General features: G+C 44.2%; 1 protein-coding gene across 1 annotated transcript in view; it reads right to left on the bottom strand.

The window, feature by feature from the left end:
- TRAP1 (TNF receptor associated protein 1) overlaps positions 1-13274 on the bottom strand; it is a 195884-nt gene that overhangs the window by 149299 nt on the left and 33311 nt on the right. The window contains exons 4-6 of the mRNA XM_078663136.1: positions 10701-10841; positions 6278-6349; positions 165-325 (exon numbers count right to left, since the gene is read on the bottom strand). Of these exons, the coding sequence (XP_078519262.1) occupies positions 165-325; positions 6278-6349; positions 10701-10841 (374 nt within the window). The remainder of the gene's footprint in view (positions 1-164; positions 326-6277; positions 6350-10700; positions 10842-13274) is intronic.

Below are 13274 nucleotides of genomic sequence, written 5' to 3'. Positions count from 1 at the left end.
ACGCATAGTAGATTTAGAAACAACAAATCTCGATCACTCTTCTATATGGTCAGTGGTTATCCTGAAAAGATGAAGGCCTTACGGGCCTGTGCTGAACACCCCTGCTTTACCCTTGCTCTTCCTCATGATGCATTAATGAATCCCCAGTTAGACCCATCACTCACCCGTCTGAAGACCACTTGTAACCAGCATTCTCAACTTCAGCGGACTGTGAGTAGACCTCCACCTGGTTGGCAACCATGAAAGCAGAGTAGAAACCCACACCAAACTGACCAATTATGTTGCCGCTGGCATCTGCCTGGTTCTGAAGGGATTCTAGAAAAGCCTGCCAGGATAAAGAATAATGGAGCAGGTAAAACCAAATACAAATCATAAGAAAAAATATAAGGGCGTCTCTTAGCAATTATTCAGCAAAGTTGGGAGAAAGTCAATTCCAATTACCTTATGTAGGCGCATAACAGCTTGGACAATACCCTTCACATTTGACCAGAAATTACCGAAAGAAATATTGTACCCACCATTAATACTTTCATTGTGATTGCTCTGTGACAAGGTTTATGTAACACATCTATATTATCCTCAATCTGAAATTCAGCCTTTCACATCATAGTTTCCAAATGTATATATACACACAGAAATACATATACAGATTAGGTAGCTTCATATAAACTTTAAGGGTTTACTTTGGTTTTGGAAAACACTCAATATTGCAAATTTTTCAATCTTTGCTTAACCCCTTCGATGCTTATGACGGAACGGTTCCGTCATCAGCGTCGGTTGAGCTGTGCTGATGACGGAACCGTTCCGTCATGACCACACCCGTTTTTTAGAACCTTCAGCACAGCGCGAAAATTCGCGCCGCGCTGAAGGTGTTAAACTACAGTATTATTAGTTCTGTTCGCTTTAGTCACAAATGCACCTGCTCAATCACCTTATCCACAAGCCTATCAAAAAACGTTCATCATCTAAGTCCAAGGAATTTAATGCTCTTTAATTATAACTGTACTTGACCAACTCCTCTTTTCTCTAATCTTAGGCAAGAGGGTTATTTTTCAAATCTGCTTTTAGGGCCAGGTTGTCGAATGAACTGCAAATCTGCCAACTGTCGAGTACCACAATCGGAACAACCTTTGGATGCAATGTGAAAGAAGTTTTAACACAGATGTTTTAACATGAACCACATAAAAAACTTTGCAGGAAACTTTAGAACTGGTGCTGTATGAGCAATATCACTGTTAAATAGTATGCACTAGAGCATTTTCAAAGTTCTCACACCAACAGAGAATTGGAAAACGTATGGCATTAGGTTCAAATCGGAAAAATAATGCGGACTTATTTATGGCTGTAGAACATGGTTGATAGCACACAAATATTACTCTAATAACGGATAGAGAGTACAAAAATAGGATTAAATTAGTCTGCTTAATTTGTTCAAAAAAGGATCATATGTTTCCACAATCAGTGTCGTTCGTTTTAGCCAGTGTTTTATAGTTAGACAATAAATTACAAACTTCGCGATGATGCCAAAAGTAAAAACAAGGTAATGTTTGAAAATGTTATTTTATGAATAACTTTGCAACTTTGTTTCATTAATAATTAGCTTTCTACATAGTGTTCTTTTACTCCAGTCTCAAAACATTGCAATTACAGTTACTATTAACCACTCAATGGTACTCATTAATTAGCTTCAAAAGGACGAGCCTGTCTGGATGTACCAAGATTATATCGCTTATGTTCTGCACTAAAACAATGGGTGTTGTCCTCCAGGATACCCTAACAATATCACATGAAATATCCCCCCGAAAATGGCTAATCTGATTATCAATTAGCAAAACCTGGATATTGCTGCTAACAGTCATGCTTCTCCTGACCCTTTTTATCGAAGAGGGACTCTACATTGGTGGGTGAATGTATATTGTCAAAACAAAACTGCCCTGCTCTCTCAGACCAAAGACACTTCTGTATCTCTTCATGCAATCATGTTGTTGATCAGGTTATGGTCTCCATAGGGCCTGCTCTTGCACACAAAACCACTCCAGTAATTTAATGTATACCTCACATTTTGGTGGTGTTGTTTTCTCATAGTCCTGAAATGGTCAATGCCCATTTGCAGGGACTGTTTACCACAGGTGTGCTGGGGCTTCCTGTATTATTTTACTTTTACTGCATAACCAGGATACTCGTTCGCATACTTTACTCTCCCAAGGAGGCTGGGGCACACCAACTAGATTTACTCTAGGGGGTGGCAACTGGTCTGAAATTTTGATACAGTTCGAAAATGTATTCACATACAATAAGTTGAAAGTCAACAGTGAAGAACATGTTCACTTGCTTTATGCCTGGGCGTTCCCATACTATGGAAGGGTAGGCACCAACAGGCCAAGGAAATGTGGATTTTCAAGAAAACCAGGACTTTCAGAGTGGGGTCTCATATTTTCAAACAACCCTCCGTACAAGATAGCAGAAAGAGGCAACTGGGTGTTTCCCAAGCCTGGCACAAAGAAAGGTGTTATATTCCCAGATATCCCAGAAGTATATCTGCTTAGGAGGCCACACCAGTTTTGTTGAACGTTTTCTGTTCAAGCAGGGCTCTGGACTGGATTTATAATTTAGCCACATATCAGTTAAGGTTGAATCTGCCATGGGATCCCTCAGACAGCACACAAGGGGGTACACAGGAGAAGAGAAAAAAGCCTCAACCTATTCAAGGACTGAGCATTTGAGGACGCATGCAATGTGGCCACGTAGGGGACATGATATGGTACAAAGTCTTCCTGCACAGTGCATTTATCATTTATGTCTGAACAAGCAACACATGCCAAAATCAAAGCGAAGGATGCCACTCAAGGGGGAATCAATGAAGTTTATCCATGGAAGGGGAATAGAATCCACTCAGAAGAACAAGTTAAAGCTGGTGCTGCTGCTTTCCATAGCCTGGTGAGAGTACACTTCCTACTATCAGCAAGATGAAGGGGAGGCTTTGTAGGCACCATCAGTCTAGCAGATTCTGGTGCTTAGCTAGCAAAGCATTATCAAAACATACATAGGTCCCCACTGCTGTTTGCCTTGGCGATCGAGCCTCTGGCGATTGACCCAAGGACAGGGAGGCATTACCGGGGCTTGAGGAGCAGAGTTGGGCAACAGTATGCGTCACTCTATGCGGACGACCTACTGCTTTTCCTGGAGGATGCTGACAGAGCCTTAACAGGGGCTGAACGGCTGCTATCCAGGTTTGGGGGAATCTCAGGCTTGAGAGTCAATTGGTCCAAGACATGTCTGTTCCCGGTTAGGGACGGAGAGACTGAACCGCACTTGACCCGAGCGGTGTGCTGGGAACCCACTTGCTTGAAATACCTAGGCGTGCACATATATCACACAGCGGCGGACATGCTGGAGGGGAACGTGGGCCGAGGAGTGAGGGCACTGAAGGGTAGCATGGCATTCTGGACTACGCTCCCCTTATCGGTAGCGGGCCGCATAGCCCTCTTAAAAATGGTGGTACTCCCCCGGTTCTTATATTATTTCCGAACGATACCTGTGTGGATACCTAGCTCCACCTTTAAACTGCTGAAGTCCCTCATAGTGTCCTTTCTTTGGGGTACAGGCAGACGTAGAGTAGCACAAGCAACGCTTATACGACCGAAAGTTGAGGGTGGATTGGCGGTACCGGACTTTGAACTTTACTACCTTGCTGCCTAGCTACAGATCTTCACACAAGAAATAGCGCGGGTATTTAGAGGACCGGAACACAAGAGGGATACGGGGACGCCACGCCACGTCCTTTCCTATATAGCTCTGCAACAGAAACTAGACCTTAGGGATCTCCTCACAGAGGAGAAAACAATCAGACTTTGTTGGAATCGCACTCAACGCAGAGCAAGAGTGTTACATCCGTATGCTCCCGAAATACCGCTCGGGATGCTCACGGCGTTGCCACACGGTGGAGACTGGTCGCGACTACAAAGCTGGGAGGACGCTGGGGTGCAGGTGGTAGGCGACTTATATGAGGACGGGGCCATGCTGCCCTACCAGGCCCTACAAGAAAGATTCGACTTGCCGAGCGGGGATTTCTTACTGCACATGGTGGTGACTAGAGCGATACAGGTACACTGGAAAGAAGGACTAGTGGAACCCCCGACATCGATGGCCTGCCAATACACTATGATGGCAGCGGGTACCTTCAAAGCGGTCACGTGCTTGTATTCTAGGATACTCAATGAGGGCCTGCCGCCCCTGGATGCATTGAAAGATAAATGGGAAACAGACCTAGGCAGGGACATCCCTGATACGGCCTGGACACAGATAGTGAGACGAGCCTGGAAGAGTTCGAGGAACGCCAGATTCCAGCTAGTGCACTTCTATATACTCCATAGGGCATACCTGATGCCGGGGAAAAACAGGAAGTATTTTAAGGTTGAGGAGGCGGCGTGCCCCAGATGCACGATGGCAGGAGCGGAACTTGACCACATGCTCTGGTCTTGCCCAGCGATAGGGCTGTACTGTGAGGAGGTGGGCGGCACCCTAAATGCGGTAACGGAGAGGAGCTTGGAGTTTGACAGAGCTATCTGTATATTGCACTGGTTTCCCCACACGTCCAAAAACAAAGTCACGAGTAAATTTATAGATTTAGGACTCATACTGGCTAAACGAGAAATCACGAGGCACTGGAAGGCAACGGTGGGGCCATCCAGTCATAGATGGAGGGGAGAGCTCCTGAAGTGGGCTTCGGGGGAAAGCGTGCTGAAATTCCAGCTGGCACGTAGGCGAAACAACAGTGACAGTGCACTAGAGGCTGCAGCGGCATGGGAGGCATTAGTGCAGGCGCTGCGGGACTGCGAGCCACACACCACCGGAAGGGAGCAGACCACTGATAGGGGGGAGCCCCTACCATGACAGGTACCATACATACACTGGACCATAGGCATACCTGGAAAAGACTGTCAATTGAGAATATGTACGTCGGAACGCGTCGGGGTGGGAAGTTGGGGAGGGGGGAGGGATGTTATCATTATTGGTGCAATAGGGATAATGTCATACTATGTAAGTTTGTTATTATTTCTGGGGCATTACCAGCGTGTCCTTATTATAATGTCGATCACTGTAATGTATCACGGTTGGGGTTGGGGTTTTTTCGTTCACCTGACTCTTTCATAGACGATATGGCATTTTTTGTGTAACGCCTTCAGTGTGTTTGAATAAAAACCAATAAACTTTGTTTTTAAAAAAAAAAAACATACATAGAAAATCCTACATGATCACAGATGTCGGGTCCACTGGAGTCATTCAGAAATTCAAATGAAAGGACAGGATGTCAAAGCTGTCCCCAAAATGTGAGGACTTTTCCCCAAAATCAGAATATAACCAACTGATGTGTGATTGCATTAGGGTTCAAAAGTAGATTTTCATTAAAAAAATAAAGAAATAATAACCCTGGCCACATCACTCCATAAGAAGTGTCTCTTTTAAAAATGGTGTCTGGGACTCCTGGCAATGCTTACCTGACCCGCGAGCTAACAATGGGAAAAGACAACAGTCAGTGCATCATATCATGTCAATCAAAAATTTTTAATGAGAGAAGAAACAAAATAATGACAAACTTTAATTAAGAATTTCTTACAGTCAAAAAGTTCAGGCGTTATTACAGCCGGTTTCTCAGAGATGAAAATGAATGGTGGCCACTAACATACAGGCCAGAGACGAAAGAGGAAATTGCAACTCAATATCAAGCAACAGATCACCTTTTTGCACTAGTTAAGACCCAATATAATATAGCCGTTTTCTTTTATGATGCTGGGCTCAGGTTTCTTTTCTTTTTCGGCAAGTTGAAATAGAAAGAGGCCTTTCAGGATATATTTGAATACTGAAAGACGAAAGTGCACACGGCCATAACACACCAGATAGAAAGTAGGACTGAGGTCACCAGCAACAAACCTGGCTAGACGGGTGTGTGCAGGGACCAAAAAGCAAAAGTATGATGTATGTGAGGTAAAAATGGTAACAGATGTCTTCACTCTCAGCATGAATTTTGTGATCACTTGTTCTAAAAATATTGTTGCGGAGATACTATTCAAGATCATTTAGATGTGTGACCAGTTACTAGGAGCACCTAAGTCCCACACAGCAATCCTCTACAGAACAACAAGCCCGGAAAAAAAAAGCTTACAGCGGCTGTACTCGTAGACCAATATTGGATAATGCATTAGAGCTAAAGTAAATAACCAAATATCACAAAGACTAATGAATGTTTGGATAATTAGGCATACTACTACTAGCTTACCTTTGAGCCAGATCTAGCAATCGTTCCCAGGTTGGACACAAGCTCTTCTTGGGTCATTCCAATGCCAGTATCCTGGAGAGAATAAATAGAATGAATCAAGACGACCCTCGAAAGTAATGCCAAGTTGCACTATATTTGCGACAGTCATTTTAGGCACAAATTGATCCAATACTATTTTGGATGCGGTGGCTAGCACAATAATCTTTTGTGTTCCTGATCTGTCCCCATAAAAAAAAACTTTGCAAACAAACTTCTACACAATATAGGAATTGCTGACATGTTCAGGTTTCATAAGTTATTTGGCCAAATTAAGCATCTGTTCCAGAACTGGCATATGAGGAAATGTTCTTATGAAGGTGAAGAATCATTAGAAAACAATTACAGTTCATAAAAATCAAGACGTGCTCTGGGTAAACTAACTGAACACCACACAATTAACAAGTGGTTGCTCTGACTCCTGTAGGAAATGTATATCGAAACGGAGGCATAGGAGACATCCCACTTAAGATGTCACAGTTAGACTTCTGCATTAATGTCAGGAGATAGCTTAGGCCTAAAACAAAAACTACAGTTTTGGCTCCAGGCAGGACACCAGCCCTTCAGCTTGGATTTATTAACAACAAAATTATATTGTGGGTGCAAAGGGCATCATCACACCTCTCTGACCAAGGTGCTACTTACTTCACTAATTATAGCTACACTGTAGGAAACTGGCTATGTATCTACTATACCAAAATGAGGTATAGTGTGCACAGAGTCCAGTGCAACCCCAAAGGTAGGCAGAGGTAAACGTAGATAGCACCTTACTCTCGATTTGTGGTAGTGTGGGCGAGCAGTAAGGTTTGATCAGAGGGTTGTGTTCAGCATTTGTTGTACACACTCAGGCAGCAAATGATGTCACACACTCAAAGACTGAACTCAGACCAATGTGTCTCTATTAAAAAATATTCTTTAGTTATATTTATTTTCTACAACCAAGCAAACCTGGTACAAGTAAGAGTAAATGGTACTTTTCAAGGCAGGCTGAACAATAAAAGGAAGCTGAATGAAAATGTCTTTGTAACAGGTTTGTAAATCTTTTCAATACGGTGGAAATTACTGCTAGATTACTTTACAGATTAATTTATGGATTACTTTTTCTACTCAGTGTGATATGCCCAGATATCACACTGGGACAATTCATAGAGAAAAGGTAAGTAAAGCAGTTTTTAGTTATTTGCAGTTTTTCAAGTAAGTTCTCACCCGAAGCCAACACCACACTTGAAACTATTTTCAAGGAAAAACAGTCAATGTATTCCTATGGAGGAAATGTGGTTATCGGTTAACAGGTAAGTACTAGGTAGTGGGAATTGGCATTCTGGGGTAAGAACCAGGGTTCCCCCAGGTTCAAGCATGCACTCTCAAAGCACCCTCAGCGGCACTAGGGTGGCCGAGTGCTGAGGCCCAATGTTATCCAATGGGGGATAGGGGGCCTCCGGTTGGTGGTTGCTCACGAGCAGGCCACAAGGTTGTGGTGTTAGGCTCAGGGCAATGGGGGATCCGGTTTAGCACACAAAGTGCACCCGCATCAGCGGCTGGGTGAAGGGTGCTGTTTTGGCGTCGGATGCCCTGTTGTTTTCAATGGGAGTTGCTGGTTTTGGATTTTGGCTGCAGGCTCGGTCCAGGAAGGTCCAGGAGGAACCAACAGCTGGGAAGGTAAGTTGGAGGGCTCGGGGATGTAGGTGCACCGCAGGTTCTTTTCTCCAGGGCGGCTGGATACAGGGGTGTCTTCTCAGGTTGGATTTCACCTTATCGGGCCACTCGCAGTTGGGGGGGGTCTCCGTGCAGAGGCTGCAGGCGACGTCAGGGAGTAACCCACAATGGACTCTGACTCTGGAGCGCTGGGGGACCTCGCTGGGACAGATGGGCCACTCGAACTCTGGCTGTCGGCGAAGAGTGCAGTGGTGGTTCCAGGCGTCGGGTTTCTTTGTCATCAGCAGGCTCTGTGTCTTCCTTGGGAGTTTCTTTTGAACAGAGCTGCTGTTCACAGGAGATCTGGTCTTTGATGAAGGCAGTAGGTCCTCTCTGGGGTTCTGGAGGTAGCTGGCTGCAGGACAATGTGACTTTTGGCACAGGATCTCTGGAAACTGCAGATGAGCCGGTAGGGCTGGGGCCAAGTCAGTTCTGCTCTGCAGTCTCCTCTGCTGGGCGTCTTCTTTCGTCCTTCTTCGGTTGCAGGAATCTGTCTTCTTGGTTCAGGGCTGCCCCCTAAATACTGTATTTAGGGGGCATTTTAGGAGTCTCGGGGTCAGTAGCCAATTGGCTACTGACCTTAGGGTGACTACACTGTGCTCACCCTACGTGGGGGAGTGAGCACAATCCCAAATCCTGATTGGAGAGTGCTTGCCATCTGCAAGATGGCGGGCACTGAAGAGTGGGCTTCACCTCGCCTCCCCCACCTGAGGGGTGGGGTTGGCAGAGGTGGGCACACCTTCTGGGCTGCGCTAATTTTTTCTGCCTGTCTGCCCACCAAAAAGGAGGGGAGACAGGAAGGGGACTGCTCCCGATAGCAGGAGAGGCTGGGGGGTCGCATTACAAAGGCACCAAGGCCTTTGAAGCTCCCCTGCCACAGATGGCTCTTCCTGGCCTGTGGGAGGTGTGACGACACCCTCCCAGGAAAGGCTTTGTTTCTGGGCTCAGTGAGCAAAGGCTCCCACCCCAGTGGTTCAGAAACATGTCTTGTGGTGGTAGGCTGGTGTGTACCAGTCAGGAAACCCACCAGAGGCTGGTCGTTTTTCAGGGGGCATCTCTAAGATGCCGTCTGAGTGCATTTTTCATTAAAACCCACAATGGCATCAGTGTGGGTTTAATGAGCTGAGAAGTTTGATACCAAACTTCCCAGTTTTCAGTAAAGTCATTATGGCACTGTATACTCTTAATGGCATTACTGCACTTACAACATCTAAGAATTGGTCTAGACACTGTAGGGGTACAGGGCTCATGCACCTCTACCCTCACCACTGGTATAGTGCACCCAGCTAGAGGAGTGGCTGATCTATGCCAGGTCAGTGGGTGGTAGGCATGGCCTACAGGGATGTGTGCCATGTCGACTCTTCAGTTTGTTCTGCACCATACCACGCAGCCTGCAATGACAGTATGTGTGTCTAAAGGTACAGGGCCTCTAATGGTGGAACAACAAGTGCTGCAGCCCTTAGAGGACTCCTAGCCACAGTGCCCTTGGTACCCATGGTACCTTTTACAAGGGGCTGACATGTAGCCAGAGAGGTGCCAATTGGGGGTACAAGGTACAGTTTTGGGAAAGAACACAGGCCCTGAGAACCTGATTGGCAGGGACCCAGTGCACATCAAGTAAAAGCGCATCAGTAGTCTGGCAAATAGTGGGAGGGTTACTGCAACAGAAACCCAGCTTCCTACATACACCTCAAAATTCAATGTTTAGAAATATAGTGGGCAAGATTGGGATGTGCAAAAGGCACCTGTGACAGATGGTACTATGGCAGCAAAGACTCCATTATTGCATGCAACGGGTGGGGAGGGTAGAGATGTGGACTAGCAATACCAAACAGAAAGTTAATACCTTTGTCCTGAGCATCTTTTTTGATCATAAGAGTATTAAGTCTCATTAGGCTCTCTTATGAGTGATAGCAGACACTGCTGCCCACAACGTCACAAAATTGTTGCAACTCTTACAAGACTGTGTGCCTGCTCTTTGCAGTTCAGAAAAGAAAGTAACTGGATTGTGAACCCGTACCTCTCAGAGATACACAGTGTACTTGCACGGATTTGGAAAATGGCATGCTTGAAATGCTAACCAACCAAGTATCTGCCCCATTCCAGGCTTTAGACTTTTCTTCAGAATATACATGCACATCAAGTGCACCGGCTTCTAGTGCCACACTTTAAATCCTCTGCTGAAAGCAATAAAAAGTCACTGGTTAAGCCAGGATATGATGAGAAGCAGCACAGTCTCTTTATGGGTTTTAAATCTCAAATTATGTCCTTCGATGATGTAATCATTGTACCTAACTTTTATTATTCATCCAATGTGAAGCATCATTGGAAAGGGCATAATACCTCTAACTGCAAACTCAATCACCTTAAAGATGAAGCGGCGGCGGCGGCGGCGGTGGTGGTGGTGGTGGTGGTGGTGTCAGTGTGTGTCAGTGTGTGTCAGTGTGTGTCAGTGTGTGTCAGTGTGTGTCAGTGTGTGTCAGTGTGTGTCAGGATGCTTGGTGGGTGCAGTCAATGGCCTGGATGTTGACAGAAGCAGTGAGCTTCGCAAGTGCACTGACATCTGAAAAAGGCAATTGTGGCTGCTAGTTCTGTGTGTGTCTGAGTGGCAATAGCAGGCATGGCTTCAGTGAGTGCTGCAAGTCTTGGAATGATGAAAGCGGCTGCAGTCTTGCTGAGGGCCAAGTGATACCTGAATGATGATGGTTCCCTTCTCACTGTCCGTCTGTAGATGAATCTCCATCTCAGGAACAACCTTTCCTTCTGACATCATCTTGTGGCGTAGTTTTTCCAGGGCATCGCTGCTGTTGGAGATCAGTTCTCGAATGAACACCTGCAGCAGAGAACAGAGCACAGTTTAGTGATCAAACTTGAGGGGATTAACTGAGGTTTACTAGCTTCCAATATATTGTTATTTAGTCTAAAAACTGTTAAATTGACTGGCAATGCCATACTAGAGTATGTGAAGTAAAGGGATGAAGGTTTAAATTTGGGACTGGATATCTTCTAACCTACTTTCCCTCTCTCTACAGACAATGAGATCTAGGCTTAGCCTTACACCTCCTTGCTTGCTTTCTCTCCACTATAGGAGGTAGTGGTTTGCACTTAACCTTACTACAGGTGGCTCTGACGAGGCTCAGAGAAAATCACACTTAGAGACATTCTACTGACCATTCGTTTGACTTTCAGTCTTCACCGTTCCATGGCGATGCAAAAAGGAATCATTATCAACCTTTCAAACAACTGATTACAAGTAACCAGGAAAAAAGTTACATTTGTAAAGATTTATTAAACATCCCTGAATGGGGCAATAAAGCATTGCTTACAACCTTGTCACAGATCTTTTACAGCTCCAACTACACAGCTCCAGCTACACTTTATACCCTGAATCTGCAAAATGGTTGCCGAGAACGCAGGCACAAGATTGAAATTGAGAATTAAATGAAATCAACACAAAACTAGTAGATGACAAAATGGCTCGGAGATTTATGTCCAGTTTCTGATCTCTGAAGTGATCTGAAGGTCAAGAATTTAATCACAGCAAGGAAGACATAGCAGTGTATCCATCTGAAGTCAGTATACTGATGTTTGTCATATTGGGTGTCTGTTATTTGCAGCTTTTAGAAACAGTAAAAATGTACAAACATGCCTGGAGAGGCACAGTTGCAAGTAAACATTTTTCTCCAACAATGAATTCCTCACATTCACATATTCATCCTACCTGTGTACAAAACAATCAGATTCCATACGGTTCAGAGGACTAAGTTTTACCTTGAAAAGATATTACACAATAGACTCATGTCGACAGCTTAGAGACTGCTCAAAAGTTGAAAACACTGGCATGAACAGGAAAAGAGACAATAATACACGACTAAGCAGAAAACGTATTTTAAATCTTGCAATCGAGAGTGGTAAATTAACCTATAGTATATTATTACCACAGCCTTCTAGATAATTAGAAACTATAAAAGTATCTCTTATGATAATCCATCCTGTTTCTTTGCATGTTTCACTGACCAGATTGTAAGAACAGCATTACGGCGTTTGGCCAACACCAATAATAAAAAGGTCTCAGGAGTCTGATAAAACAGCACCTTTTCCACTTCTTTGGGGACTACATGGGATTGAGAAACTCTGTTAATATACTCCTGTGAAACAATTTGTGGGCAAAACCTGTTTATGTTTCAACAGATGTGCCCATACAAGAAGTTTAGAGGGACCCTTTAGAGTTAATTCTAATATCCTCAAGATACTTGCTTATCCTTCGGAGGGGGGGTGCTTTCCCAACAGATTATGATAAGGGAGATACATTTACTGGTATCAAATGTCTAGAAAGCTGAGTTAATAAGGACAACTGGTTAATTTAGCACATTCTCATTCCAAGATTTAAAATAAGTTTACACTCGGTAGTGAGAAGAATAGTCTGTCTTCTTTAAAGGATGGACTAAGCCGGTACCTTTTTCTTTCTGTGTGACAAGATGACGAAGTCAAAGAAATAGTATTGCTATGACTTAGAAGCACCAGACAAACCTAAGAATGACCCTTTTGGGAATTTTTATGTAGTCAATGGTTAAACATTGTTAGCATTTTGGAAGAGATGAAGGTACTGCAAAACACTACTCACCAGTAAAGGAGTGGGTGGAAAATATAAATAGAAGTCTGGCAGGCAAAATGTATGTTGGAAGGTACCTCCTATGACTTTATGAAACTTCAACCATTACTCACTGCTATATACTCCAGAGCCTCCATATGATTTCCCAGAGCACCGCAAGAAGATACAGATCCCAAATGCCTCATCTTTTACCTCCATCAACGTCCCACATTGTGAAAATGGCATTTGACCTAATCCCATCAAATCTTCAAAAAATGTACAATAAGAAAAAGAAAGACACAGAGAGAAAGAGAGTGTTTGGGTCAGCCCCCTTCAGCCATTAATTTCCAAGTGTTTTTCATGGTTTGGCTTTGCTCTGATGGACTGCCCATCAATACAATGCATTTTATGGATGGAGAAGCAAAGGTGTAGTCTGAGCTCAGGAAGAACACTGTGATAGGGTAGGAACAGAAAGGCCAGTTATGGGGACCCGATAGAAGAGTAGGGTTATAAAGTTAAGAAATCTTAGACATGGCAGCATAGGACAAGAAACATGATCAACTTAGGCAGAGTTTGAACAAATGAGTTTAATGATATTTTTGTTTTTTTTAAGGAAAACCTTAATAAGGTGCAGTGCAACTAAAGTTGATTGGCAGAGGGCTCTAACGAGACAAA

This window comes from Lissotriton helveticus, chromosome 10, assembly GCF_964261635.1.
Source record: "Lissotriton helveticus chromosome 10, aLisHel1.1, whole genome shotgun sequence".
NCBI lineage: Eukaryota > Metazoa > Chordata > Amphibia > Caudata > Salamandridae > Lissotriton > Lissotriton helveticus.
The sequence above is the reverse complement of the archived record's forward strand: the minus strand, read 5'-3'. Positions and strand labels throughout refer to the sequence as shown.